Source organism: Ambystoma mexicanum, chromosome 7q (assembly GCF_040938575.1).
Source record: "Ambystoma mexicanum isolate Mex_15411 chromosome 7q, UKY_AmexF1_1, whole genome shotgun sequence".
NCBI classification, from domain to species: domain Eukaryota; kingdom Metazoa; phylum Chordata; class Amphibia; order Caudata; family Ambystomatidae; genus Ambystoma; species Ambystoma mexicanum.
The window spans coordinates 998,830,420-998,857,857 of NC_090941.1; the positions used below are offsets into that span (position 1 = coordinate 998,830,420).

The 27,438-nt window shown below is 45.1% G+C and overlaps 1 protein-coding gene across 1 annotated transcript in view; it reads left to right on the top strand.

Annotated features, from left to right (window-relative positions):
* The window catches only part of CHRDL2 (chordin like 2), a 719,513-nt gene that overhangs the window by 177,744 nt on the left and 514,331 nt on the right, over positions 1-27,438 (top strand). The window contains exon 2 of the mRNA XM_069640163.1: positions 150-262. Coding sequence (XP_069496264.1) covers positions 150-262 — 113 coding nt within the window. The remainder of the gene's footprint in view (positions 1-149; positions 263-27,438) is intronic.

Consider the following 27,438-nt stretch of genomic DNA (forward strand, 5'->3'; position numbering starts at 1 on the left):
TGCAAAGATGGTTGCATTATTCTTCACCATACAGCTGCATTTGACTTACAGCACATCTGCCTTCGTATTACCATACAATAGGCAGCAGGATCTGTAACCGGTCGATGTTCGATGGCACTGATTATCGTCTCTGTTGTTTTCATGCCCAGGTCCTGACATGTTCTGCATTTTCCATGGAAAGCGTTATAACCCAGGAGAAAGCTGGCATCCCTACCTGGAACCTCAAGGTCTTATGTACTGCATACGATGTACTTGCTCAGAGGTATGTGTTTGAAATTCACTATTTATGTATATAGTCATCATTGCAATGCACGCCCGTTGGCTTCTTCCTTGCAAGTGGAGTCCCTAGCGTCTCAATTTCAGTGGTAGGGGAAGTGGTGCGTTCTTAAAGGCTTCAAAGACTTTCTCTTGATTTGCAAAACATGAATGAATTGTTTAGAGCCTACAGCAGGGGTCTGAAAGCTGCGGCTCTCCAGATGTTTGGACTATGACATTGTGACCCCTCACTATTGACTAGGGCTGATGATAGTTGTATTCCAAAACATCGTGAAAGCCAAAGGTTGCAGACTCCTTGCCTACAACTTGGACCCAATCTATCACAAGTATGAACATTGCTAATATCTAAGGGATGGTTTCCAACTTTTGTATTATCATGTAGTAAGGCAACTTTATATTTTTCTACCTGCCCTGGATCGTCAACAGGTTTTCCTTACCTTGAAGATTTTCTGGTGGGCAGTGCAACCGTGACCTTGGCTGGGTCATTCAGATTGGAGAATTCTTACCTTATATCATCTTCATAAAGGAAGAGACATTGAACAATGTCAGGATAAATATCACGATCAAGGGAACAAACAAAACAAACATTCTGATTGAATACATAGTATTATTGTACAATAGTCAGTCAATTTTTTAACACTCAGCTAAAGTCAACCCAAGACTTCTCAGATGAATCCTTTAATGCAATTATGTCCTATCTAATTGAGGGTGTATATATGCTCGCCCTAAGGAAATGGTTAAATGGATAATAATTGATCTCTAAACGAAAACTCATCAATCAAGGTATTACACAATTTTGTGTTTCACCTTTGGAATCAATTCTGTATGCTGAGAACATAGAGTTCCATTTAAATAAAGTGTGGCTTACAACTAAAGGAAAGCCCGTGCTGGATAGACCTTAAGAAGAGTGGTTTTGCCTGTACTGCATACTACTCCACTGGGAGGATTAGAAGAATAGAGTGGAGAAAACCATTTTCATATGCAAACAACAACACGCATTATTCTGAACTATTTTGGGTGTCTTTAGACCAGCAACACCCAGTAGGTGTTTTAGAATAAGTGGACAATTGAAGACCCAGCCAATATTGGGTTGGGAGCTAGAGGAAAACAAAGGCAATATTTCTGCAATCAATTGGAACCTGCCATTTATAAACCAAGTTAAAGGTTTAAGAGACTCCGGGACAATTATCCCACGAGACAGAGAGGGTATCCCCTCATTGTTAGAAGCTTTTTTTAATACAATTGATACAAGACTTTTTATACCCCTGAAGAATGGCCTACATTTTGTGTGTCTAAGGGACAGAAACTTGTGCAAGTTGGGAACCTATTGAATACATCAAAGAATATGAAACAGCCCGATTCTTCTGTGGCTTAAGGATCTGAGTGTGAATTGTTGACACTGTTATTGACCTTAGAAAAATCGTACAATTAGGACCCACTTATATAGATATACTTGTGTTGCTTTTTTACTTTTGTAATTGTTTTATGTGATATGATCATTTTTATGATTGTTTTTATTGAGAATTTTCACTACATGTGAGTAATAAAATGTAAGTATATGTTAATGAAATAATATGGTATGTTATTGTTTGCTAGTTAGGATATCCTTTCAGATAGGCGCTTTTGAATTGTTAAAATTCTTTTTGTATAATATAAGTACTTCTTCATGGAGTAAGAAGTTGTGAACCCCCCACTGTAGATCAAGCCATTTTGAGAATAGTGAGAACATAGAGTATCACACAATGTTAGAGAGAAACAGTGGTTGTGCAGGTGTTTATTAATAAAAACAGATTGCCTAAAACCATGAAAAAGACCCATTAGGTTCTTACAATTACTAATTTACATTATAATCATCTGTTCACTTGACGTAGACTGTATTTAACATCTTACAAACGAAATGCAATCAACTAATCAATGTTCCCATTGTGCAATAGAAGAAAAGGTGAAAATGGTACTCTCTCTGATATCGTTTTTTCATATAGGAAACGCCCTGGATACTGGCAAAGTTTCACATTCACAATGCATACAATTTTGAAATTGAATTTGAACCTTCTCCTGTTTTGGTCTGTTAGACAATAATCAGTCAATATCTACTTCAAATAGGGAGATCATGCTTAAATGTATTCTTATCACCTAAGCTAACATAAAGCAGAAATGTACCAACCAGATCCCCCCAGCTATTGCTCTGTGAAGGAGAACAATCCACATTCTACAGCCTAAAAAATGCTATTCAGTTGAGAAAGAACAATATACAACATGTGGCAACTTGTGACTGATTTTATTAACAATAACTCATAGGATGTATACATGCTTCATAGGTCCTTTTCATTTGTTTTCTTACTCTCTTGTCTAAATATGACACAAGAGTTTCTCCCTTATTAAGACAATCTTTTCTCTCCTTCACAATTACATTGGAAAGTATTTGTTTTATGATAAATTGCACAGCTTTTCAGCAACATTATACATTAATATGGTGTGCTCTTCTTCTTGCAACTCTTTTGCATTCATAGTGTTGAGTTCCTTTTACAAGTACTACCTAATGACTGAAAACGGACCCGTGTACATGCTCTTTTGTTCCTGCCTTTTGAGACTCACTATATAGTCCCGCTTATAAAAGTAGCTCATCGGGTAAGGGTGTAGTTATCTAAAAGAGAAAAGTAAGGCGAGTGATGATGATGTGAATTATGTATCTTTCACCAATTAGTGAAATTAGATTATGTCTAGGTTTCCTCCTAGTGCTGATGCTTGCCTGTTCCTAGGGCTGTCTTCCCATATGCTTAAGACTCTTTTGACAGGATTGTCTGGGCCATCACCTGTAACTAAGGCACCTGTTCAAGAAGGTCATACGGGAAGCAGTCATTATATCATGTCCTGCAATGAAAGGTCATGTATGGAGAATTTGACCTGGTGGATCGTGCGGACCATCCAGCTTGCAGCAATTTTGCACTCACTACAAAAAAGTGTAAAATTTGCCATTCTTAACTGTGCCGCAAAGTTTTCTGAAATGCGACTAAAAAGGCAAACATTATAGTATTGTTTCTCATCATGCGCTTATTGTGATTAGTCGATTGTGAAATCCATGTCAGTTTCTGATATCCAGTGCCTACAGCAACTGCGGCCTAGAGCACCCCACTTCAGACATGTTAAAGGTATGTGTACAACCCTGGGCATTGAACATTATTGGGAACAACTGACACGTATTAGCCCTGAAAGCAAGGAAGTGATTAAAGGTGCCTGCAGAGAACGCTATAGAGAGGGACTGGTGCCATCCTGTGCAAGGCTATCTAGTGGCCGGTCTTATCTACAGGCGAACGATATCTGGATGATATCAGTCTGTGCTTGGCTCGCTCATTACTGTTCGACTTGAGAGCTGGCATCTTGCACCTGATCTTCTTTATGAAAAATTGGAATAACGCAAGCAACCCTGTTTGCCGGTGTTGTGGCTCTCAGAGCGAAACTGTTTTTCACTTTGTGCTGCTCTGCCCCAGGTATAACGATCTTAGGGCAAGGCACCTACTGCCATTATGTAGATAACAGGGTCACAGGAGGGCGTCAGAGGCCTTCGATTTTTGCAGAGGATGTGTAGATTGTAACATTATATTATTTATTTATTTATTTGCATTTTTTAAGCACTCACACAGCCCAGGGGCATCGAGGCGCTGTTAGAGGAATATGTCTTAGGTGCGTAATACCCAGAGGTTTCTATGCGCAGACCCGGGGATCGAACCTGTGTTGCTTCGTGTCGTCTTGTTTCCAAGGCGAGCCCTTTGCCGCTGAGCTATCCTCCTGGGACAAGTATATTCATAGAGCGTGGCTCAGAAGGAGGACTCTGTTGTGTAGCAATGGACAACTTTTATAATGATAACAAGGAATTAAATCTGGGATTTTAGCCATCTCATTTTAGCACCGTCATGACTGGCACATTTTTGTTATGAATTAAAATTGTAATTTTTTTGTGTTTTTATTCCTTTCAGCATAAATAATGACTATCATATATAGAGGTTGACTGAAATAATATATATATATATATATATATAAAGAGAGGACAGATTTTAGGAATTGTTTCCCTATCTTACCTTGTATGTAACATGTTGTAATTATGCATGTATTTATTGCTTATTCGTATTAACTGCCTATTTGCATTGTTTTTATGGTTTTGTACGCCGAAATAAAGTCGACTGATTGGTGAAAGATTGCTTCACTAGAAGTGGGATTCTGGTAGTTTAGTAGCTAACTATTAATATGTTAACTAAGCACACATGCCACAAAATGTGCATATTTGTGACACGATATTGCCTTTTTCTGGCTACCAAATTTGGAAATTAAAGCCGCAATTTTTGGGAGGGGTCTCATTATGGTGTTTATGGCCTATAGTTGACTTAATTTAGTTTCTGGGTAGTGTGGCAGATTCAGAGCAAAAAGAAACTTTCAGGCCGATTCATGGAATTAATGTGCGCCGAAAATCACAGCGCAAGCGTGAAAATCGCAGCACACGCGTGCCAAAGCCGCGCACATCGATTCATGGAATTCAGTGCGCGTGTAAATCCTGGGATGTGCGCTAAAATCGTGGGTGGCGCACGCGGGCGCACGCGCCTTGTCTGCGCTGCTCGCATTCGCTGCCTCGGCGCTGAAATCTATGAATTACCCCCTTTGGCTATTCTCTTTTAGCTTAGTTAGATAATTGTACTGTTCTTCAAATATCTTCTCTGTTGTTCCTTTCAGCGCTCAATACCATAACTTTCTCAAATTTGTTGGGACTTAGTAATAAAGTGTCACATTCTAATAATACAGTCAGGACAACATTTGAAATAATGCCTTCTTTCAAGTTCAACCTTGTTTTTATTTTAGTGGTTAAGTTTGAAATGATCTAATCATCTAGCATATTCAAAATATATCCAAAACATGGCATTAAGTGTTTTCAGTTAAAAACTCTTTGTCAGGGCAATTGGGTTAATATGTGCGTTTAGTAAATAATAGGTGACATTAACTTGCGCAAAATACTGAAATAAAGCTATAATCACCGCCCCCACTCCCACAGTGCTTCACGGGCCGAACCCGGGTGTGGTTACTGGCCGGTGAGGACCTGCAGATGGGACATCATTTCTGTTAGCAACCTGGGTTTATATACTGGGTGCTGATAACAATGTATTTTGTGAATCGAAAGGTCCTGTGCTCGCTGCAACCTCCTGATTCAGACAAATACTCACCCAATATGGGGGCTATGGAAATGGAAGGCGGGACTGGTCTTCCATTTCCATGGTAGCCCGCGAGCAGCATCTCGGTGGCCCAAGAGACCAGTTGGAAAGTGGGCAGGGTGGGGGAGAGAACTGGAAGGGCAAAGGGAGCAGAAGCAGTTGCCCAAATATCGGGCAGGTGTGAGCAGCGTAGAGCTTGCTTGAACCCAGGGTTGTGTTACGAGGGAGAAGGAGGATGGTGAAGGGTTAAGGCTTGTGAGAGTCGGGAGCAGGAAGAGGAGGATGCCGCCAAGGAAAGTGCGTTTAGTTATTAAATAAATAGTTGTAGAACAAACCTTTCCGTCCTTTGCCAGGAATTCATCCTCTTAACAATTGGCGACGAGGATAAAGCAATTGCAAAGCCTCGTCCTCTTTACACCGGCACTACACAGTCCTTTCCGTGCGGAAATCCCCACACTGCCATCCGGCATCCTTCAGGCCGTTGGGCTGGCCTTACAGCCTCCAGTCCTCTCTGCAGCATCCGCAAGGGATTAGAGAGAGAACAGAGAAGACAAGCAGCGCTGCCCATGAAAACCCCACAGTGAGCAGGCACACGCGTGTAGGGTTCTGCGCGGCATTACTGAGGGAAGCCGGCAATGTTGGCAGCACAGCGATAAGCCCCGCCCCAGGAATGAACAAGGCTGGAAAAAACTTAAAAATAAACCTGAGGCAACAGGGACACCAGCACCATTAGCAGCACGCTGCCCGACAAGCCCCGCCCTCTGAAACAAACAGGGCCAAAGGAGAAGAAAAACCTATAAAACAATATACCTGATACAACAGGGACACCAGCATCATTAGCAGCACTCTTCTCCAGGGAAGTCACCAACCCCTAGGCAGATACATTGACAGAGCTGCAAGCACAAGCGCTGATAACTGGGGGACAAGACCTCTCAACACCAGGCAACTGTGAAGGTTATAAGAAACAAGGGAAGGCCAGCCATACCGCAGTGTATGGCTACCATGCAAGATCCTGCGCTGGGGCCCTACTTCACTAATCCAAACTCCCTGGGCACGACTGTTTTCCCCACAGGAGCACAGCCAGAAATCTCCCATCATACGGACTTGAGACGCAAAGAACACGGTGGACCAAGCAGATGGACAGGAAACACCCCTGCGCAGCGCAAGCAGCGTGGCATTCCTATAGAAACCTGCACCATTCAGCCTCCTACCACAAGCAGACAGAGGGCCCAGGTGGACAATATGGGTCGAGGGCTTTGCCGGTTTCATCAAGGCGGCAGGAGAAGAAAAGTCTCCGGTACTTAAAGACATCTTCCTAAATCTGACTGAGACAGAGATAAACAGCATCATCAAGACCATTCCACCAGAAGACAGACACACTTAGGAGACATTTGTCGCTGCACTGGACAGGAAGCTCGTAATTCAACCGAACAGGGACTATGAACGATATGTGTTTAACCAATGCTGTCAGGCCTCCCACGAAACGGTGGAGGAGGATTTTATGATGCGGCTCCAACAGAAACTCGTCCACTGCCAATTTTCTGCTTTCTCGATCTGTCTACGTGTCAAAGAGGGATGTCTATCATCCTTCCTCCGGAAACAACTCCTGAAGAAACCCCTGTCAATTGACGAGGTGATAGAGATGGCAAGGGTGCATGAGAGAGTGGAAATTCAGGCTTCAACCATTGAGACGCCATAAAAGAAAATGGACAGAGAAGAGATGGTTGCAGCATTCACCAGTGGCAGAGAAGTGGAGAGAAATGCCACAGGCCACCAGACCCCGCTGAGGGCGCTGCAGAGAGAAGTATACAACCAACAGAGACAAGGACCATGGTTCTAGCGGTTGTGTTACCTGTGTGGTGAGCTGTTCCCACACACAGGGAAATAACCCGGCAAAGACGCAGAGATGCACCAGATGTGGCAGAGAAGGTCACTTCCAGACAGTGTGCCAGGAAGGGAGGCTGTTCCCGCTGACGCACCAATCACAGTCAACACTACCCAGCTGGAGGATGCCATACAGACCAGCACAACCGTTCCCACAGTGGAGATAGAGCCAGTCCTACCAGCAACCACTGAGGAGGATAACAAGATCAATGGAACAAGGTGGAGAATGCGGTGAGGCATCGGCGAACGAGACACTATTTCAACTGAAATACTGCAAAGACACCCATGGCTATCTAGAAGACCAATACACCAACTGGGACCCAGATTCCAGAACAAGTTTGTGAACCTCATCCATGGAACACAGGAAGGCAGTGAGGCTCTGAAAGTGAGAGTATTGACGGACACAGTCATGCACACCTTCCTCATTGATACTGAAGCAACCGTTAACATCATGGGGGACCAAGAATTCAGGCTTACAGGGAATATGCAAGAGTTAGTGCTATCCAAGGCAAGAATCTTTCAGTGAGGAGCCAGCGTACCACTGCAGTCAATTGGACAATTCGAGAAATCATTCTCGTTCAAAGGGAAAAGGATCAACACTGTTATCCACATTCTACGCAGCCCTGTTCAAGGTAAAGGTCTCCTCAGTTACCGCACTGCTGAGGTGCTTGGCCTGATTGACATCCATTTCAATGAAGGAGACATGGTGATGTGCACCGGCAGCCAGTCAAGCTGTGGATCAATCTGCCACCTAGTGGGGCCCCCGCTCACCAAGGAATCGATCAAAGGGATGTTTCCCGAACTGTTTCATGGGCTGAGCAAACTGAAAGGAACAGTGATCAGCCTCCACATCAATGGCCATATCAATCATATCCTGCAACACCCACGCAGAGTGGGTTTCCATCTACACAATGCCGTGTCACAGGAACTTCAGCAGCTTCTGGACAATGACATCATTGAACGAGCTACAGGGGCCACCATGTGGATCTCACCTCTGGTAGTGCTACCGAAGGAGGGCGGCAAACTACGCCTCTGTGTCGACATGAGAGTAGCCAACACCGCCATAGAGAGGAAAAGACACCTAGGGCCCAGAATTGAAGACATGGCTGTTAGCCTCAACTGCACCACAAAATTCTCAAAACACAACCCAACCAGGTGTGCCACCAGCTCGAACTACACCCCGACTCCAGAGGGATCACAACATTTGCATCGCATGACAGCTTTTCTGGTACAAATGGCTACATTTCGGGATCTCTTCTGCCACAGAGATTGTTCAAGAGACAATCAGGCACCTACTCCTCCCAGTCCAGAGAGCATTCAACTGCTCGGACGACATCCTGGTTTACGGCACCATGCAAGAGAAGCATGACGAAGGTCTCCTGGAAGTGTGCAAGATCCTAAGGACAGCAGGACCTACATTGAACTATGAAAAATGTAACATCAGCAGAGACAAACTGAGGTTCTATGGACACATATTCTCTGGAGCGACCCGACCCCGACAAAGTAAGGGCGATCAACAAATTCAATGAACTTACTAACATAGGAGAAGTTAGATCTTTCCTGGGGATGGCAGGATACTGCGCTTGCTATCTGCAAATGTATGCCATTACAACCAAACTGCTGCAACGACTTCTGAGAAAGGACAAACTGTTCAAGTTGTCTGGAGAATGCCAGAGGGCATTTGATGCAATCAGAAAGGAGCTGGCCAGTACGACGCACCTGGCATACTTCAACCCGAGCTGGCATACACAAGCTCATGGTGGATGCCAGTCCGGTAGGCCTAGGGGCCATCCTAGCACGACGAGAGAAGCCAGACGCTCTAGCAAGCTGCATTGTAGCCTACGCAAGTCGATCCTTGTCCCCCACAGAGAGAGCATACTCACAGGCGGAGAAGGAAAGCCTAGCAGCAGTGGGGGCATTTGAGTATTTGCACCACTTTGTGGTAGGGAAAAATGTCATGCTTGTGACAGACCACCAGGCTCTGGTATCATTGCTAACAACAAAAATGCCCCCCCGAATAGAGAGGTGGGGGATCCACCTCCAAGAGTATGACTACTGCATTGTTCATTGACCGGGAGGGGACAACAACCTTGCAGACTAGATCTCAAGACACTCGACGAAAGCCAGTGAGCCACTATGAGGGGTTGATGCAGAATACCTGTGTTATGTTGCGTAGAAAGCTTTACCACCCACACTCATCATTGAAGACATAGCAACAGCATACAGGCAGATCCACGGACCAGATAGGCCAGTGAGCTCACAATTACAAACAAATGGAGGGACTACAAAAGGCTATCACGCCAACGTGAAGGAGTTACCAGACAAGATCTTGATCGCATGTCGGAAGTCAGCACGGAACTTGCTGTGTCACAGCAAGGGATATTGCTGAGGGGCTGTCGGATAGTTATCCCATCATCACTCCGCAGAGTACAGGTGGCACATGAGGGACACCAGGGGATCGAGCCAACTAAAAACAAGACGTGTCCTGTCATCCTTTCCGTCCTTTGTCAGGAATGACTCCTCCTCCTAACGGGTAAGATCATGTGATTCTGCGCGGTTTGGGGGCAACCTGATTGCCTGCTGCATCCGCCACGGATAGAAATAAATACAAATTCACACATATTTGATTGTTGTTATTGTATCAATATGTGCTAATAATCATTTATTATGTTTGTATCTGTTACAGTCAACTATCATTTACTATCTTCATTTATTAACTCAATTGATCCAAGGAAGAGTTTTTAACTCAAAACACGTGTTTGCATTTTTAAATATGTTTTAGGATAGCATATATTTAAATATATGTTCAGTGCAATATGATTTTGAACTTGAAAGATGGAATTATTTGAATTTGTTCTACTTGTATCATTATAATGGGGCACTTTGTTACTAAGGCTCAACAAATGTAACAAATGTATTGTTTTGATAACTGAAAGGAGTACCAATTAAAATGTTTGAATGACATGTGTTGCAATAGAGCACTGTTGTGATTTATTTATTCATTTGTAAAGCGCACCTAACCTGAGGGTATCTGGGCGCATTCCGTGAAGATTACAGTGTTGTTACAGTAGGGAAAGACTTTTCATTACAGCGCAGATACAATTGGGTACAGGAAGCGATAGTACATTACCGCTCATGTGCAAAGAGACAGGTTTTCAGATTTCTTTCTAAAGGTCCAAAAGGATGGTTCAGCTCTTACTGCCAAAGGCACAGAGTTCCAAAGTTTAGCAGCTAACACCGGGAAACTGTTACCCCCTGCTTTCTGTAATTTAAATCTGTGATGACTATAGCTGGGCAGATGTCACCTTGACATCTTGACGGTTTGAGACTTGGAATTATTTTTTTACTTCAGTTACGGAGACAGGGGCAATGTCTTTTTTTTTGTTATTTGTTTGGCTGATTACTTCAACCTTTCAACAACAAAAAAATCAACAGTTCCAACATTTTTCGAGAATTACAATAAAACACATTCAATTTCATGAAATACATTTGATTGATAGTTACAATATAATTCATTCAGTTTCATATGGTGCATTCAGTTTCCTTAAAGTGTTAGTTTGGTTGTGGGAAGACCACAGACAAATATTGAACCAAGGCAATGTATATTGATGTTACACCGCTGGTCAATAAACGACTCCAAATTTCCAATTCTGAATAATAACAGAAGAGTTGTAGCAAGTTCTTAAAGTATTTTTGCCGTAGAGTAGTTTGCGCAGGGCATCCAACTACTACATGAGCTAAGGATTCTTTCTGCATATTGTTATTCCAGGGGCAACACCAGCTTTTGTTTTTTGACACAAGCCCCCGTCTAGCCAGAATTTCATCAGTTGGATACAAGTTCAAACGTATTCTCAGTAACTGAGTTCTAACAATGCTCGAAGGACACTTTTGAAGGTACCTTCCCACATGCCCCAAGCTTTTATGGCCAAATAATAAGACAGAATAATCTAAATACTTTTTACATTGGTTCTGAGTATTAATCCAATCCCAACGGTATAGTGCTAGCTTTGCTTTTACTGGATTTAGGATCAAAAGTTCTAATGTTATATTCACTTCAACTAATGATGCCAAAACACACTTATACCAATTATTGGGAAATTTATCAGACAAAGTTAGAAGATAGTGAGCTATAGAGGTCAGTACGTTTTTCGATGAATCCCCTACCAAACATTTTCTGAAAAAGCTACACATCTTCCAGATTACTTGGCAATATATCGAGATAGTACCCAATTCATATCGTAGAAGTGGAATTGGTGTACATTCCTGAAGTTTAAAAACTGATTTCCAAAATCTTCCTTCCTATAAATCCCAATAGTTTCTTTGTTTAGACACTAGCGTCTCACAACCATATGTGATTATTGGGCTTACTTTTTGTAAGTAGAAAGTCATTATATGACTGGTGGTAAACTTACCATACTTACGCATCAATATGGTAGCTTTAGAGGCTACAGTTCTAATTTTGGCATCAAGAATCAGAGTATGGGCTGCGTCACTAGAGCATCTTGCAAACGGTAATCCTAAATACTTATAATTGTCTAGAACCAAAAGCTTTTGCTTGCCCACAGACCAGCTTAGATTAGCTGTCTTCCTTTTGGCTTTTTTTGGCATATCACAAAAAGTTTTTTCTGTGTTACTTATCATATTTTGGCGCTATAGTTATGCAAACAATCAAGCAAGTTTTGCAAGCCTTGGGGAGTTTGAGAGAGAAGCACCAGATCGTTGGCATATAATACCCAACACATTTTCTGGCTGCCCAGCTTGGGGGCATCAATCAGGATGTCATTGAATGCAGCTGCCAAATCCAAAATAAATAAAATGAATAAAGTCAAGACCAAAATGCACCCCTGTTTAACGCCTCTCTCTGTTTTAATTGTAGAGGAAAGTAGACCTTCAAGAGATAACCTTATTTGGACAGTGGTGTCTGATTGTAATTGTTTGATTATTGTCAAAAGAGAGGGTGGACTGTTATATTGCTTCAATTTGGAAAAAAGCAGTTGACGATCTATTGAATCAAACGCACAGCAAAAGTCCACAAATATATAGATCTTGATTACGGTTAATATACTTGGACTTTAGCATGTTAAGAGTTATCATGTTCGGTGCAGTCCCAAGTCTGGCAACAAATCCTGTCTGAAAGGGATCTTTTAAGCTGTTGGTGTTCATCCATTAATTTAACTCCTGCAACACAATACGGGAGTACATTTTCCCTGGAGCATCTAACAGAGCTATGGGTCTGTAGCTCTCAGGTTTACAATGATCCCCTTTTTTCAAAAGGGGAACAATTATTGAGTGTTTCCAAGATGATGGAATGGTCTGTGAGTAATTTATTTGTTGAAATATAGAATATAAAATATTGGTCCAAAGTTCCAGATGTTGCTTGAGAATTTTATTTGACAAGCTATCCGGGCCTGGAGATTTGGATTGACTTGCTGCATTGATGAAGTGCATTATGCCAGATTTCTCAATGTAGAGATGAAATAGCCTGCCTCACTGTCTACTCGAGACTCATATCCTCCAGAAGGGTGAGCACACATCCTACCAAAATAGTTCACCTAAGCTGTTTCGGGTACATTTTGAACTTGTGTGGATACTTGGGAGGATGAAGTTAGGTTATTAATCGTTTGCCACATGCAAGCTGTGTTCTTATCTTGCAGCAATTCCAGCATCTTTTCCCCATCATTTTGGTACAGCTGTGAATGATACGCTCAAATAATTTTCCTATTTTTAACTGTTATGTCAAATGCATGAGTCTTATGAATGTTATTTTTCCGTTTTGTGTTGCAAGAGCCAATTGTTTGAATGGCATCATAATAAAAGGATGATCTCATAAACCGATCAAATTTGGAATGGGTAAAAGCACCGTTCAACATACTGCCTAGTTGCAATATTGATTTTTCTGTCCACCTTACTCTATTGACACTATTATTAGCTATTATTGTTCCTGACCATTTTTGTCGGCTAGTCATTGAATGTCATAATGTACTGGGCCATTGTACACATAACGTTTTATGGTCACTGCAGGTTGTTCCTTCAACTTGAAACAATTTAACTTTAGAAAGTAACCCACTGTCCACATATATGTAATCAGTTGTACCTTCTATACCTCTTCGTGACCATGTCGCTTGTGGGGAACTATCATAGATACCAGTACCATTCAGCATATGAAATCCTCGTGACTTCATCTAATGTTCCCATGGTACCCGTCTTATCTGCTCGTGTGGCTTATTGTAGTCAAAACAATGCAAATTTAAATCTCCAGCTATTACCGTATGTGCTATCTCCGGTACACTAGCAATATGATCTAACATCGTTGAAACATCATTGATCAATTTCTAACTTTCAATCCCGTTTGGATTCCAGTATAAGTTAACTAGAGCATATAATGTAGTGCAGATGGATATGATTGTCAGTTGTGAATAGGAATTAGGTGAATATGTATGAACTATAGAAATGTTTGTACTGACCTTTGAACTTGTAATGAGGCCAGACATAGGTCGGCCTCTAGTGCCCTTTATAGCAGGGGTTAGATGTAATTCATGATCATTCCACAAAAGAGAATCAGTGATACAAGTTTCTTGCAGCATAACTGTACTGAATGTTGTCAAATCACAGTTTTGATTATTGATTAAATGTTGAAAACCGCAGGTGTTCCATGATACTAAAGAGATCACTGAGTTTACTTCTTCATGCTCTAGTTAACTTCTGGTCTCCATACATTTACAACCACAAGCAGGATTTATCCGACCCACCATGTCCTGGCTACTATTGTTTAGAGACCATGTCACTCGTTTTTATGCCCACCTCTTTATGAGCAGCCTCATCCGGGATTTCCAAAGGACCAGATAGCAAGACAAAGCCCATGTCAAACAATTTCCCTTTGAATTGCCATATGAGATTTCTCACAACTCTTGAGCAAAACCATAACCTTACTGTGCTCAAGAGCTTTTTGTTTATGAACTCTACCTGTTTGATATCTGAGCTATGAATATCATCAAGCAATGGGACATCCGAAAATAATTCCATGATGCTATGCCGATTTAGGTCATATTGCGGATAGGGTTCAGGCCGGCAACCAAGGATCAATGATGACATATTTTTATAGTTCAAATTTACTTGATTTTGCACCTTTAACACAGGTGATGCTTTAACAATATTTGTGTGTGGCAACTTCTCACTCACTTTCCCAGGATGTTTTGGTAATAGAGCCTGTAGCATGCGGGCTATCTCCGCACCCCAGCTCTCAGAACTAGGTGCAGGTTTAATCATGCCAGAACTATTAGTTTCAAAGATTATATTTGGCATGGTTGGGTTCACGGAATTCTCACTACTAAGAGGATTTTTTTCAGAGTTGCACTTTTCATTCACTACTGTCGTGACCAGTTGTATTTCAGGAGTAGATGTATGCCTATTATCTACTGTCATTTTCTCAACATTTAAGGGTTGATAGAGCAGCACAGGAGCCTTAATTCTCTCGTAGTTGAAAATTGTGCCATATATGCATCAACTTCTCTCCTAATTTCTTTGCGTCGTAACTCATTTTCCTTTTGTTCATCATATTGCAGAGAAAGCTGTGGTAGTCCCGTGGGATGGACAGCGTCCAGGCACATTGGGCCTCATTCCCAGTCGGGCGGTAAGGGTTAACGGTCACCGGTAACGAGACCGGTGCTGTTAAACCCTTACCGCCCTATTCCGAGTTCCCTTTGCGGGTTGGAACTTAACACCTGCTTTTTGCAGGCGTTAAAAAACCAACCCGCAAAGGGACCTTGGAGCTAATTACGGCACCGTAATTTACGGTGCCGTAATTAGCACCTTCCCCATTCCCATTGAGCCCTATGGGGCGAAAATGGGAATGGGGAAGGGCCCATGGTGAATGGGGTATTACCGACCCCGCCAACCTTGGAATGGGGCGGTAATTCTGCCATTCACCATGGCGGAGTCGGAGAGATAACGGCGTCAACCAAGGCGCTAATAGCGCCTTGGTTAACGCCAGGGGTGGAATGAGGCCCATTGTCTTTGATTTAGACAAGCTAGTTTGCTGTTGAACAGCTTTAACTAGATTATCTAAGGGCTCATAGGGAACAACTGATTGTTCCAGTTTCCTACTGCGCCTGATTTAGATTTTCCAGCTTGAGCTAATAGCATATATTTTTTGGTAACTTCTGAGGATGCCATTATACATTTGTAGCCTCAGCCTTCAAAGCGAGCGCTCTAGACCGGCTGTTGGACCTAGACATTTATAGATGAGATCGATAGTCATGGTGCGGGAGGCAGTGAGAGGTAGTTTGATGGAAAGGAGTTCCCCAGAGGGGAACAGTTGGTTGGGAAGTTCTATAATGCCAAGCTGATTTTTAGCTATTAAGGCTACTCTTCCAAACCTAGAGTCTTCTCTGACTGTTCTGAAAATAGTGTAATTTTCAGGAATTGCCAAAGAGAGAGCTGGATCTGCTGCTGCGTGGAGCCAGGTTTCAGAAATTGCTAAAAAGTCTAGTTTGTTAGTCGAGATAAGGTCTGCGATGTGTAACAAAAGTGCAATGAGCGACCTTGTGTTAATGAGTCCACCCTTGAATAATGAGGCGTCAGGGTTGGGTATGTCTAGGTAGACGATTGCTTGTGGGAGTGAGTGTGTGTGTTGAATTGAGATGGTGGTAGGTCTCATTGTGCATCCTGTGTTGTGAAGGTGGTGAGAACTGGGCATTTGGTGCAGTACACGTGGTGTAATTCGAAGGGTTCATTAGGGAGATATCACCAATAGCTATGGGGCTACAGGAGTCTTTTGGATTAGAGGGAGAGTCCTTAAAGCTACTTTTCTGTGTGGCATTACTGAAAACTTTATACGTTTTGTGGTGGTCCATTTTAGCCATAATAGGAGAGTCCTTTTTATATGATAGGTCAGCTGCTGCTGGTTTTGGTGCGTCGAGATCCAAGTCTAGTGTTCCTCAGGTTGGCGGGACAAGGATGATTAGTTCTAGGTCAAATAGCATATTGCATGATCTGTTGGTTAGGTGTTAGTGGTCGATTGGTATTAAGTATGATACTTTGGATTATATTGGCTGTGGTACGGGCATGCTGTAATGAAGGGAGGAATCGTGTAGGAAGTATGGAGTGTGATTGTGGTAGTGAGGTAGACATAGGTAGGGTTACATGGTGAGCATTAGACATGTAATAGTAGCAAAAGGTGCTAGCATTGGGCGTGGGACTTTGGATCTCCATCTCCTGGTGGTGTCTACCCATCTGTGGTCAAGTTCAGGTGTATCAGTGCCTAGGTGATAACTGGTGTGATAGATACACTGAAAAGTGGCAAGTGTTTAAGAAAGTGGGCAGCAGTGACCAGCAGCGATACAACCCCAGTGGCTAACGTTACAGGTAATACTAGCAAAGTGGCTAAAGTTAAAGGTAATAATGATACCGTATTCGGGGCGCTATAGGTACCGTGGCAAGGTGGTAATCAAACAGTAATACAGATAAGAGGCACACGTAATGGAGCATACTATCGCAGTGGCTAATGTTGCAGGTAATACAACACAATGGAAAGAGTTGCTAGCAATGCTGGCACAGTAATTAGCGACGCTAAGGTCCCGAGGCACAGTGGTAATCAAGCAGTAATACAGGTACCAGCTAATATTGCGCAGCATACTTTCCCTATCACAGTGGCGAGCGTTACAGGTAGTACTGGCACAATGGCACGCGTTACTGGCAATGCTGACACAGTATCTGGTGGTACAATGGGTAATATGGTATGGCAATGATTGAGCAACAGACAGGCTGAGCAACTATGTTTTCTCTGGTGTCCAATTAAAAGGCATAGCACACACTCACATAGGGTTACTGTTACTAGGCAGAGCAAGAGATAATACCTGTTAGCAAAACAAGCATGATAATACAGGGTAGACCCTGTGGCCAATTACTAGGGCAGTATTTAGCAGTTCAGTTAAGTTAGACTAATTTGAACACACTTCAACTTCTGGTGAAAGAGCTTGCAAGTGTTCGGGGAATCCCACGTGTGTGAAGACCCAAATGAGGGGGTTAGATGACTCAGCAGCTTCATCATGGGACTGTAGGGTGAGGTGATCTTACCGGGCGTTCCATCGCGCAAGATATTTGCAGCTTCACTTCTGCACTTACAGCACAGACAGGGGCCTTAGGCTGCAGGCCTTTGGCTAGGGCCGGCTTCCGCCTGCCGTTGCGTGGGATTGGCTCTATAGAGATGTAGGAGACAAATCACTGCGCACATTCACGGGACAGCAACACAAACATGAACAAAGGGAGATGGCTTTACGGTCATATGGCGCTGACTGCCATATTGGAAGGGCACAAGTATGAATGGGCATCAATGGTGGGGCAAAGGTAGAGGCTGCTCTGAAGTGGTGCCTCGATTCCAACAGTCGCTTGAATGGCCGCAAAGGGTGTAGAGGCCACGGCCCATTGTTGGAGCAGATTAACAGGGCTTCATGGAAATGTTTTGCAAGTAGCACACCGTCACTCGCCCAAGCCTCAAGGGCTTACCTTATGTCTGGTCATTCGGATCGCAGCTCCGGGCAGCTGCGCCAAGTGATGGTTGACATTGCAGGGAGCTCCTGCTCACCTGGTAAGGCTGGAGGCCTTCTTCTGCTGTCTGCACAGGCACAGAAAGGGGCCTTAGGATGCAGGCCTTTGGATAGGGCTTATAATAAAGCAATATAAACCACAGTAGCTGGCCATGCCACCAGAGTTAACGTGGGTGGTGCCACCGTTACTAGCAGGGTCAGCCCGTCGTCATGGGCTATATCTCCAGAAGCACCTGTGATGTGCACACCTAGTTGCTGGAGTCTTTGGGATAAAAAAAACTAAAACCATTAGTTAGCAGAGCCTCCAATGCAGCAGCACAGGAATGCTGACGTCTGTTTTCTTTGATCATGTCTTCAACACAGAAAAGGGACTTGAGCAGAATGGTGTGGATCCGTCGAATGCTTTGGCAAGCAATGCAGGGGTGTTGCTATGTCTGGAAAAGATCTGGGGCTATGCTAATGTTAGGATTGTCAAGACTCTGGCTAGTTAGCCTTTTGATTGAGCCCATGAGCTTCTATTCAGGGCTACAACCAAAAGACCCAGCTATAGCTCGATCAGCCACCCCACGGCCCATTGTTGGAGCAGATTAACTGGGCTTCATGGAAATGTTTTGCAAGTAGCACACCGTCACTCGCCCAAGCCTCAAGGGCTTACCTTATGTCTGGTCATTCGGATCGCAGCTCCGGGCAGCTGCGCCAAGTGATGGTTGACATTGCAGGGAGCTCCTGCTCACCTGGTAAGGCTGGCGGCCTTCTTCTGCTGTCTGCACAGGCACAGAAAGGAGCCTTAGGATGCAGGCCTTTGGATAGGGCTTACAATAAAGCAATATAAACCACAGTAGCTGGCCATGCCACCAGAGTTAACGTGGGTGGTGCCACCGTTACCAGCAGGGTCAGCCCGTCGTCATGGGCTATATCTCCATGATGTGCACACGTAGTTGCTGGAGTCTTTGGGATTAAAAAAAAACTAAAAGGGGACTGGCCACCAGGGGGCGCACGGGTGATGTCGTGCCCCGTCTGAGCTCGCTCATCAGAGGTCCTGCAAGAGGTCTGAGCCCCCACTTCTAGGACCCCCCCACAGCTGAGACTCGAGATGAAGCTTTGGGAAGGTGCCCCCCGCCAGTGGAAAAAAACCCGGAGCGAATCGGTGGAGTTTTCGCCTCATACTGACCAACTGAAGTTCTCCCCCGTTTCCACATTGAAACGATACGAACGCGCGCAGCCCAGCATAGGCCCCGCCTAGCAGGAGCCCTGCGGAGGCCTTGCTCCCGAATACAGGCAACTTCAGGTGACTCGAAGCGGCAGCGGCACAACGCGCATACTGCGCCCTCCCCCCGCACAGTTTCGAGCGGCGGTCCGCCAGAGAAAGCCGCGACATTGGAGCACCGACGGTGCACGGAGGTGCGATCCCGGTCTGCGGGGAGGCCCCGTCTGCGCGCGGCCCGTGTGCTGTAGCGGTAAGCGGACCCACAAAACTGCAGCGAGGCGGCTCGCACCCCCGGCGAATGAGCCACGGATAGTTCCTCGGACTTGGGAGCCCGAAAGGCCACACTACACCGCCCCACGCCCTCTTAGCAGTGCGGATGGCTGCGGGTGGGGCGGGGTAGCACCGCAGAGCCGCGGACCCCCATGAGAGCTGAGACGGAAAAGGACGATCACTCTGGCCTACAGTAACGGGTCATTCCGGAGTGCAAAGCGTGGCATCTTGCGTCGCAGACTGCAGGCCCACGGACAAGGCCGCTAAGAGACATCCACGGGAGACAATAGAAAAAGCAACCCAGACCCACGGGACTCCTCTACATAGGGGTTCGCCCAGTTACTGTGACAATTGGCAAGCTGAGGGTTGGGCCCCCAAACCTTGGGGCGTGTGCCCTCCTCGATTACATTGGACGTCTTGCTTCAGCCAAACCACGTCGGAAGGTAGACCCCTCACACGCTTGGGGTGGACCTCACAGCGATGAGTCTCTCCTACTCCTGATAACCAGGCAACCCACTCATTACGCACACAGTAGCCGAGGTAAGGACCTACAAACCCCGCACCCAGTACTATTGGGACCCTGCCTAACGGATTACAGGCCTACTTTAGACCTATGGACTTTAAACAGAAATTGGCCAAATTTCAGTACAATCAGGTCTCTGAAGCACCGCCCCTGCGCGAACCCTCCACCATGGCCTCCAAAAACCCAGAGGCTGCTCTGACCAGGGGTGACATCGCTGACCTCCTTTCGGAAATGAAAGGGATGAGAGCAGACATAGGCAATAAGATCGACAAGATCACAAGCAGAATTGACAAGATGGAGGAAAGAATTGAGGAGGTTGAGCATAACCAGACCTCCTCAGGCATCCTTGAAATGCAGGTCGACCACCGCCTTATGGAAATTGAGGGCAGAGAGGAGGAACTCCGGCTAAAAGTCGATGATTTAGAAAACAGAGAGCGTCGGAACAACATACGTGTCTTTGGTGTTCCTGAGGTGGACGGAGAATCAGAAACACACCTCAAAAAAACCCTACATGAGATTCTGAAACTCCTGTTTGAAGACGATGGAATAGATGCACCCAAAATTGACAGGATCCACAGAGCCGGAGGTAAACCGGGTAGCCCGAGGTCCATTCTGGCCCGGTTCCACAATTATGCAGACAGAACCCGGATTCTAGATAAAGCCAGGCTTGCATCGCAGATTTCCCTGGAGGGGTCACGCATCACCATTTTCCAGGACCTGTCCTCCCTTACACTAGCGCTGCGAAGGAAATGCCAACCAATTACCAAGTTTCTCAAGGATAAAGGTGCCAGATATCGGTGGGGCTACCCATTCTCACTAACGTTCGAATGGGACGGCACAAAGATGAAACTCACATCAGAAAGAGACATTTCCAACGCCATTACTGAATTACTAGGCCCCCAAGCAGATGGAACTCCCACCCCGACAAAAAAGAATGCTGAAGAAACTTGGCAAACTAAAGGCCCCCGGAGACGGAGAATGCAGGGTTCCAGGAAATTTAGGAGGATGAACGCCTCATCAGACATGGAACATTGACTCCTCCACTATTCTGAACACCCGCTATGAAGAGGCAACTCGAACGACAAGAAGCAAATTGGGTGACACTTCTACTACGCTGACTCCCAAACTGGACCCAAGTAAGAGGTTGGCGGGCGGTGTCATGCAAATTGAGGTACAGGGTGGAATGAAGGGGGGGAAACGATTAAGATCTCGACTAGACCTGGGCGGAGAGGGCCATTTTTGAGATTCTGGTGGCCGGTAATGGACGAGGCCTCTTTCCCTCAGGCATCGAATAACTCGATTGGGGGGGCTCGAAAGTTTAAGTTACGATGTGTTCTTACTGGGAACGGACCGTTTTTTGTGCGGTCCACACTGGTGGTTCGATAACAGTTGGGCGATGTCAAACCAACTGCATCGGACGCCGCGGGAGGGAATGTTTAGGGGTGACCCTACAACGGGCCACTTTGTTTTTGGTGGGAGGGTGGGGGTTTGGGGTAGAAAAGTTGGACTTTTACAGGTTTCTTTTACAGAGCACAGGATACACTTGCAAACAGGTGTCGACCTAAGAGTACTCACTCAGAATGACAAGGAGCACATTTCGACCACATGGCTACGAGAGTCCACACAATCAATACGACAGGCACAGAGAATAGCGAAATCTTCTTCAGTAAGCCCTGATGGCAACCACACATAACATTGATCAACTACGCATAGGCACACTGAACGTTAAAGGCCTAAACTCCCGCACGAAGCGTTCCTTGGCTGCAAGAGAATTTAAGCGCTCTAAGATTGCCATCTTATTCATCCAAGAAACACATTACACGAGAGGACAAGAGAGGGCGATCCCAGGTAGACCTATTGGCTATACCCTATGGAGCTCCGGTATAACGAAAAAAGCAAGAGTGGGGATAGTAATTCGTAAGAGCCTACGTATGTCGGTCCAAAGCTCGTGGGTGGACACAGAGGGAAGAATGGCAATCATTACAGGACTGATACAGAACGAGTCCGTCACGCTGGCCACATTATATGCTCCCAACCAGGGGCAAAAGAGGTTCCTCCACAAAGCAATTGAAAAAGTGTTTAATATGGCAGAGGGGCAAACGATCCTTGGAGGAGACATCAACATGTGGATGGACCCCGCCCTAGACAGACAAAGTGAAACAAACCCACCCAAACCACCACGGCAGGCTGAGGACACTGATATAAAAGTAACGCTCTCGACGTTTGGTCTAACTGACAGTTGGCGTCATCTCCACCCCACAGACAGCGGCTTCACCTTCCGCTCCATTCCCCATGGAACACTCACACGAATTGATTACGTGTTCCTGTCCGAAAACCTACTACGAGAAACCTCTGCTGCAGAAATATGTCCGATCTCGTGGTCAGATCACGATTTGGTTATGACAGAGATACGATGGGTGACGCACATCCCCCAGAACACAAAATGGAGGTGCAATGACTCTCTGTGGAAAGACACGGCGTTCAGAGACGAATTTGAAAACGAAATTAATCAATTTTTCATCTCCAATGACACTGGGGAGATCTCAAAAACTTTGGTATGGGAGGCAGCAAAAGCAACATGGAGAGGTATTCTTATTAGAGAGGGAGCCCGCAAAAAGAGAGAGCGAACCTTGATCGAAGGAAATATCAGGCAGAAACTGAGTGCAGTAGAGAAGCTGGCACAATCAAACCCACAGGAAAGAGCGAAATACCTCAATGAAGCCAGGGAACTCAGAGAAGAACTAAAAATACTAGAAGTCGGCAAAATTACCCAAACCCTACAGTATTTAAAGCAAACATTTTACGAAAAAGGTGACAAGGCTGATGCTCTTCTAGCAGCAAGACTACGCGCACAGAGAGCTGAGAGGTGGGTGAACGTAATAGAGAGAAGGGACGGCACACTCCTAGACACCACAGAAACCACACCCCAAGGAATTCAGGAGGCGTTCGCCTTTTTCTACGAGGATCTTTACACTTGTGACCCGCCATCTCCGCCGGGTGCCATAGAAGATTATCTCAAAGAAGCCAAACTACCTTCATTGTCACGTCCTGAATCGGAGGCGCTCGATGTCCCTGTTAGCGAAGAAGAAGTCGCCGACGCTATCAAGAGACTCAAAGCAGGAAAGTCCCCAGGAGACGATGGATTCACCCCTGGCTTCTATAAATCATTCACTGCGTACGTTGTCCCCTTCTTAACAACGCTCTTTAATGAAATCTTTGTAACAGGCAAAGTGCCCCCCTCCTTCGCACAAGCACTGCTAACGGTTATTCCAAAAGAAGGCAGAGACCCGAAATTATGTGAATCATATCGTCCCATATCACTTTTGAATATAGACGCCAAAATATACGCAAGGGTCATAGCAGCCCGAATGGAAGTCCATTTGCCGCGACTGGTGAACCCGGATCAGGTTGGCTTCGTGATCCAAAGACAAGGGGCAGACACCATGAGGAAAACACTCCACCTGATACACGAAGCACGGCGCATGCCAGGAGACCCCACCCTCTTGTCACTGGACGCCGAGGAGGCCTTTGACAGGGTGGACTGGAACTTTCTGGAAAAGGTACTCATCGAGGTGGGACTTGGCCCGAGGCTCCGCCTTGCTATAAAAGCTTTATATTCATCACCGCAAACATCTGTCTCTGTCAATGGTGGCTATTCTAGATGGTTCCCCCTTGAAAGGGGAACGAGACAGGGATGCCCACTGTCAGCCATTCTGTTTGTCCTCTCTCTCGAACCTCTGGCGCAAAGGCTAAGACAAGACACCGGGGTCCGAGGGATCAGAGTAGGAGACAAGGAATATAAGTTGGGTCTCTATGCCGACGATATTTTGCTTCATCTCACCTACCCGCTCGAATCTATCCCGGCAGCTCTAAATATTATTGAAGAATATGGACAGATGGCAGGCTTGAAAATCAACACTGGGAAATCAATCCTGCTCCCGCTTGACAAGAGCAGAGACGATGAGGTGGAAAGATTCGCCCCACTAGGAATGAAAGTGAGCCTGACCACCCTACGATACTTGGGCATCAACGTCACCCGAGACCTCGATACCTTGTACCAAGCTAACTTCCCGCCCATGTCACTAACATTACAAAACGATATGAAAAATTGGGCCAAACTCACAACCTCTTGGATGGGGCGCCTAAACGCCATTAAAATGGTAATTCTCCCTAAGATCCTATACCTGTTTCAGATGCTCCCTATAAAAATGCCTAAAGAATTCTTCAGTGAAATGACGAAATCACTGTTGGCTTTCCTTTGGCAAGGTAAAAAACCGAGAGTCCCCAAATCCCTTCTGTATCTCAAGAAAGATGATGCGGGAGTGGGCCTCCCGAACTTAGAATCATACTACAGAGCGGACCAGCTGCGAATATTAATCCCTCACCTGAGACAACAGACGGACTCATATTGGATAGCTTTGGACAATTTTCATCTTCGCCCGTATACTGTTGGCGAATGGATATGGGTCCCTGGACCACAACTGCGAAACAGTATCAGAAATCACCCGATACTTGGGACCATTTGCTCAATCCTAAAACCAAATAAGGACATGAAAGGGATTACAACCTGGCCCTCTCCCCTAGGACATCTTTGGGTCCCGGGAATATGTGATGACATATCCGAACCACTAAGCTACCAGTCCTGGTATGAAGCCGGCCTAGAGCGGGCAGGCCAATTGTGGAGAAATAAGGCTTTCATAACCATACAAGAACTCGAGGAGGCACTCAATATAGGTCCTCTATCAGTTTTCCAATATTTAAAACTAAAAGGAGTAATGTCACGAGAGAAGTGGAAGGACCAGCTGCAGAGGGACCTCACGCCCTTTGAAAATATTCTGGACTCCTGGACGGGCTCCAGAGGTTTGATAAGCGCCATGTATAACGCTCTGATAACAACCAATATAGCCCCCTCAACCAAACTGAGGAACAAATGGGAAAAAGACCTACGCAGACCCCTACACGACGAGTTGTGGCTGTGCATGTGCAGGCAGACAGCCAAATCATCAATATCATGTCAATATAAACTTCACGCGCTCAAACTCCTTTACAGGTGGCAGTACGACCCGCTGAGACTTGCTAAAATGTATCAAGGGGTCAACCCGCAATGCTGGAGGGGCTGTGGCCAAGACGCGAACTACTGGCACATGTGGTGGGGCTGTGGCAAGGTACAGGCTTATTGGGATGAAGTCCTCAGTTGGATAAAAGATCTAGATGGTGAGGACAGAGGAAAACATCCCATACTGGTCCTCTTTGGCTTAATTGAAGAAGACAAAATGATCCTAAAGGCCCCTAAAATGATCCTGGGCTTGCTGCTGGCTGCAAGAGCTTGCCTCACAATGGCATGGAAAAGACCATCCCTCCCCACTAAGACGGATTGGGTGAATGTCGCTCGAAACATCTTCAGAATGGAGAGTTTGACCGCTGCTCTACACGGACATAGTACCTCGGTGGAAACCGAATGGGCTGACTTCCGTGCACAATATATTACTTGAAAATTGGTGAGTGTAATGCCTTAGTTTGATCTCATAGAACTATCTGATGCCTGTATGAATAATATGTTGTTCTCATTCCCCTCGGACACTCGTGCCTACTGTTGCCATCCGAACTCTGTAAAGAACTTTAATAAGTAACAGAAGAAACGTCCCTGCTCGCATCTGGGACGCAACTGAAGGGGGGGGGGGTGATTGATGTTTGCGATGTTCTCCTTTTAATGTTACCAGCAAATCACATGCCACACTCTTATATGGCCTCTTTTGTATTCAGATTATATGTTCTTTTCTTATGCGCACATGGTTGCATTAAAGAGGTGTCACTATTTTACCTGTAAAAACCACTAAAACTGAAATTTCAAAAAAAAAAAAAAACTAAAACCATTAGTTAGCAGAGCCTCCAATGCAGCAGCACAGGAATGCTGACTTCTGTTTTCTGTGATCATGTCTTCAACACAGAAAAGGGACTTGAGCAGAATGGTGTGGATCCGTCGGATGCTTTGGCAAGCAATGCAGGGGTGTTGCTATGTCTGTAAAAGATCTGGGGCTATGCTAATGTTGGGATTGTCAAGACTCTGGCTAGTTAGCCTTTTGATTGAGCCCATGAGCTTCTATTCAGGGCTACAACCAAAAGACCGGGCTATAGCTCCGTCAGCCACCCCCCAAGCAATACCTCTGTAGCAATCCCTTTCCTTTTTACATTGCTAAAGAGCTTCTCGCACCCCAGTCTCCACATCATAGGCGCTAAAATGCAGTGGGAGTGTAAGGTGTGAAAAGTGGGGAGGGGCAAGGACGGCACAGCACTCAAGTTGCTTGGAAGAGCAGGCGTGTACCGGCAAATATAGCCCACTTTCCAGCAGTCTGGTTGTCTGCTTCTGATGCCTCAACTGGGTTCATTATGCACAGTGTGAGAACCCTCAAGTGTGTGTCATAGTCCAGTAGCTGTTAGTTAAATCAAGTTCAAGAATTGCTTCTTTTTTGTGTGAATTCACATGAGGCTGATGTGCTTTTCTCGATTTGTTTTTGGTGCATTTCTGTGGTTCTATATCATTATGCCGGCATTTCACCGGCTGATGCTGGCATTCCTGTTTTTTCTTTTTGTTTTACTGGTGCCCCCACCCCCGTTCTCCATTTACCCTTCCCTCCCGATACCACTTAACCCACGGCGCGTACACCCCTGCTTAAGGGGAGCAAGTGGGGATTCCACTAGTGGCCTTGCTTGCAGCGGATGTGAAACACTTGACATTGCGTCTTGTTTGATTTCTATGTTAGGTGGTGGTGGGGTGGTACATTTATGATCGTGTAGGGGAGTGGCATGGAACAATGTCTTGCCTTTGTATGACCTTGATAATATTGCCATATTCAGTGTGAGGGTGATACCCTGGGGCTAACAGCACATTGGGTCTCCTTATGAGTTTGGCAGTGTGGCCTAAAATTGTGGTAATGCAGTGGCTACAGAATAAACACTGCATTACCAGACTGTCAAATTATAGGTTTGGAGGTAAGATGGAGGAAAAACTTTCAGCAGGAAATCGACAGATTTACCGCCGGCGGAAATAACAGCAGTAGTAATTCTGACAAAACCCGATGGAGTCCTATGGACGCCAATACATGGGGAATAACACCACCTACCACCACTTGTAATCCATCGGTAATTCCACTAGACCAAGTGGTGGGAACAGTAAATCTGGTTGCTGGTATTTCAGAGGATTTACCACCGAAAAACCACCAAACATGTAATGAGGCCTATTATACTGTGTTTTCCGGATTACATGTTAATTAATTTTTGTTTCAGGACACATATTTCCCAAAATACAATTCTTAATAATAAAAAAAGTGGGGAGCATTGAAAGGTGCTGGGGAGTTGCAACGGGATAAAACCAGTGGGTACGAGGGTAACCGCAAAAAGGGCATTTTGGAAGGAAAGGGTGCATATGGGGGCATGCTGTTGTGAAACTGCAAATCAGGAGAATGTGCATTGGGTGATAGACGTAGATTCGACAGCACACCCCAGTTGATGGTACATTTATGGATTACAAGGTTTTGCTAT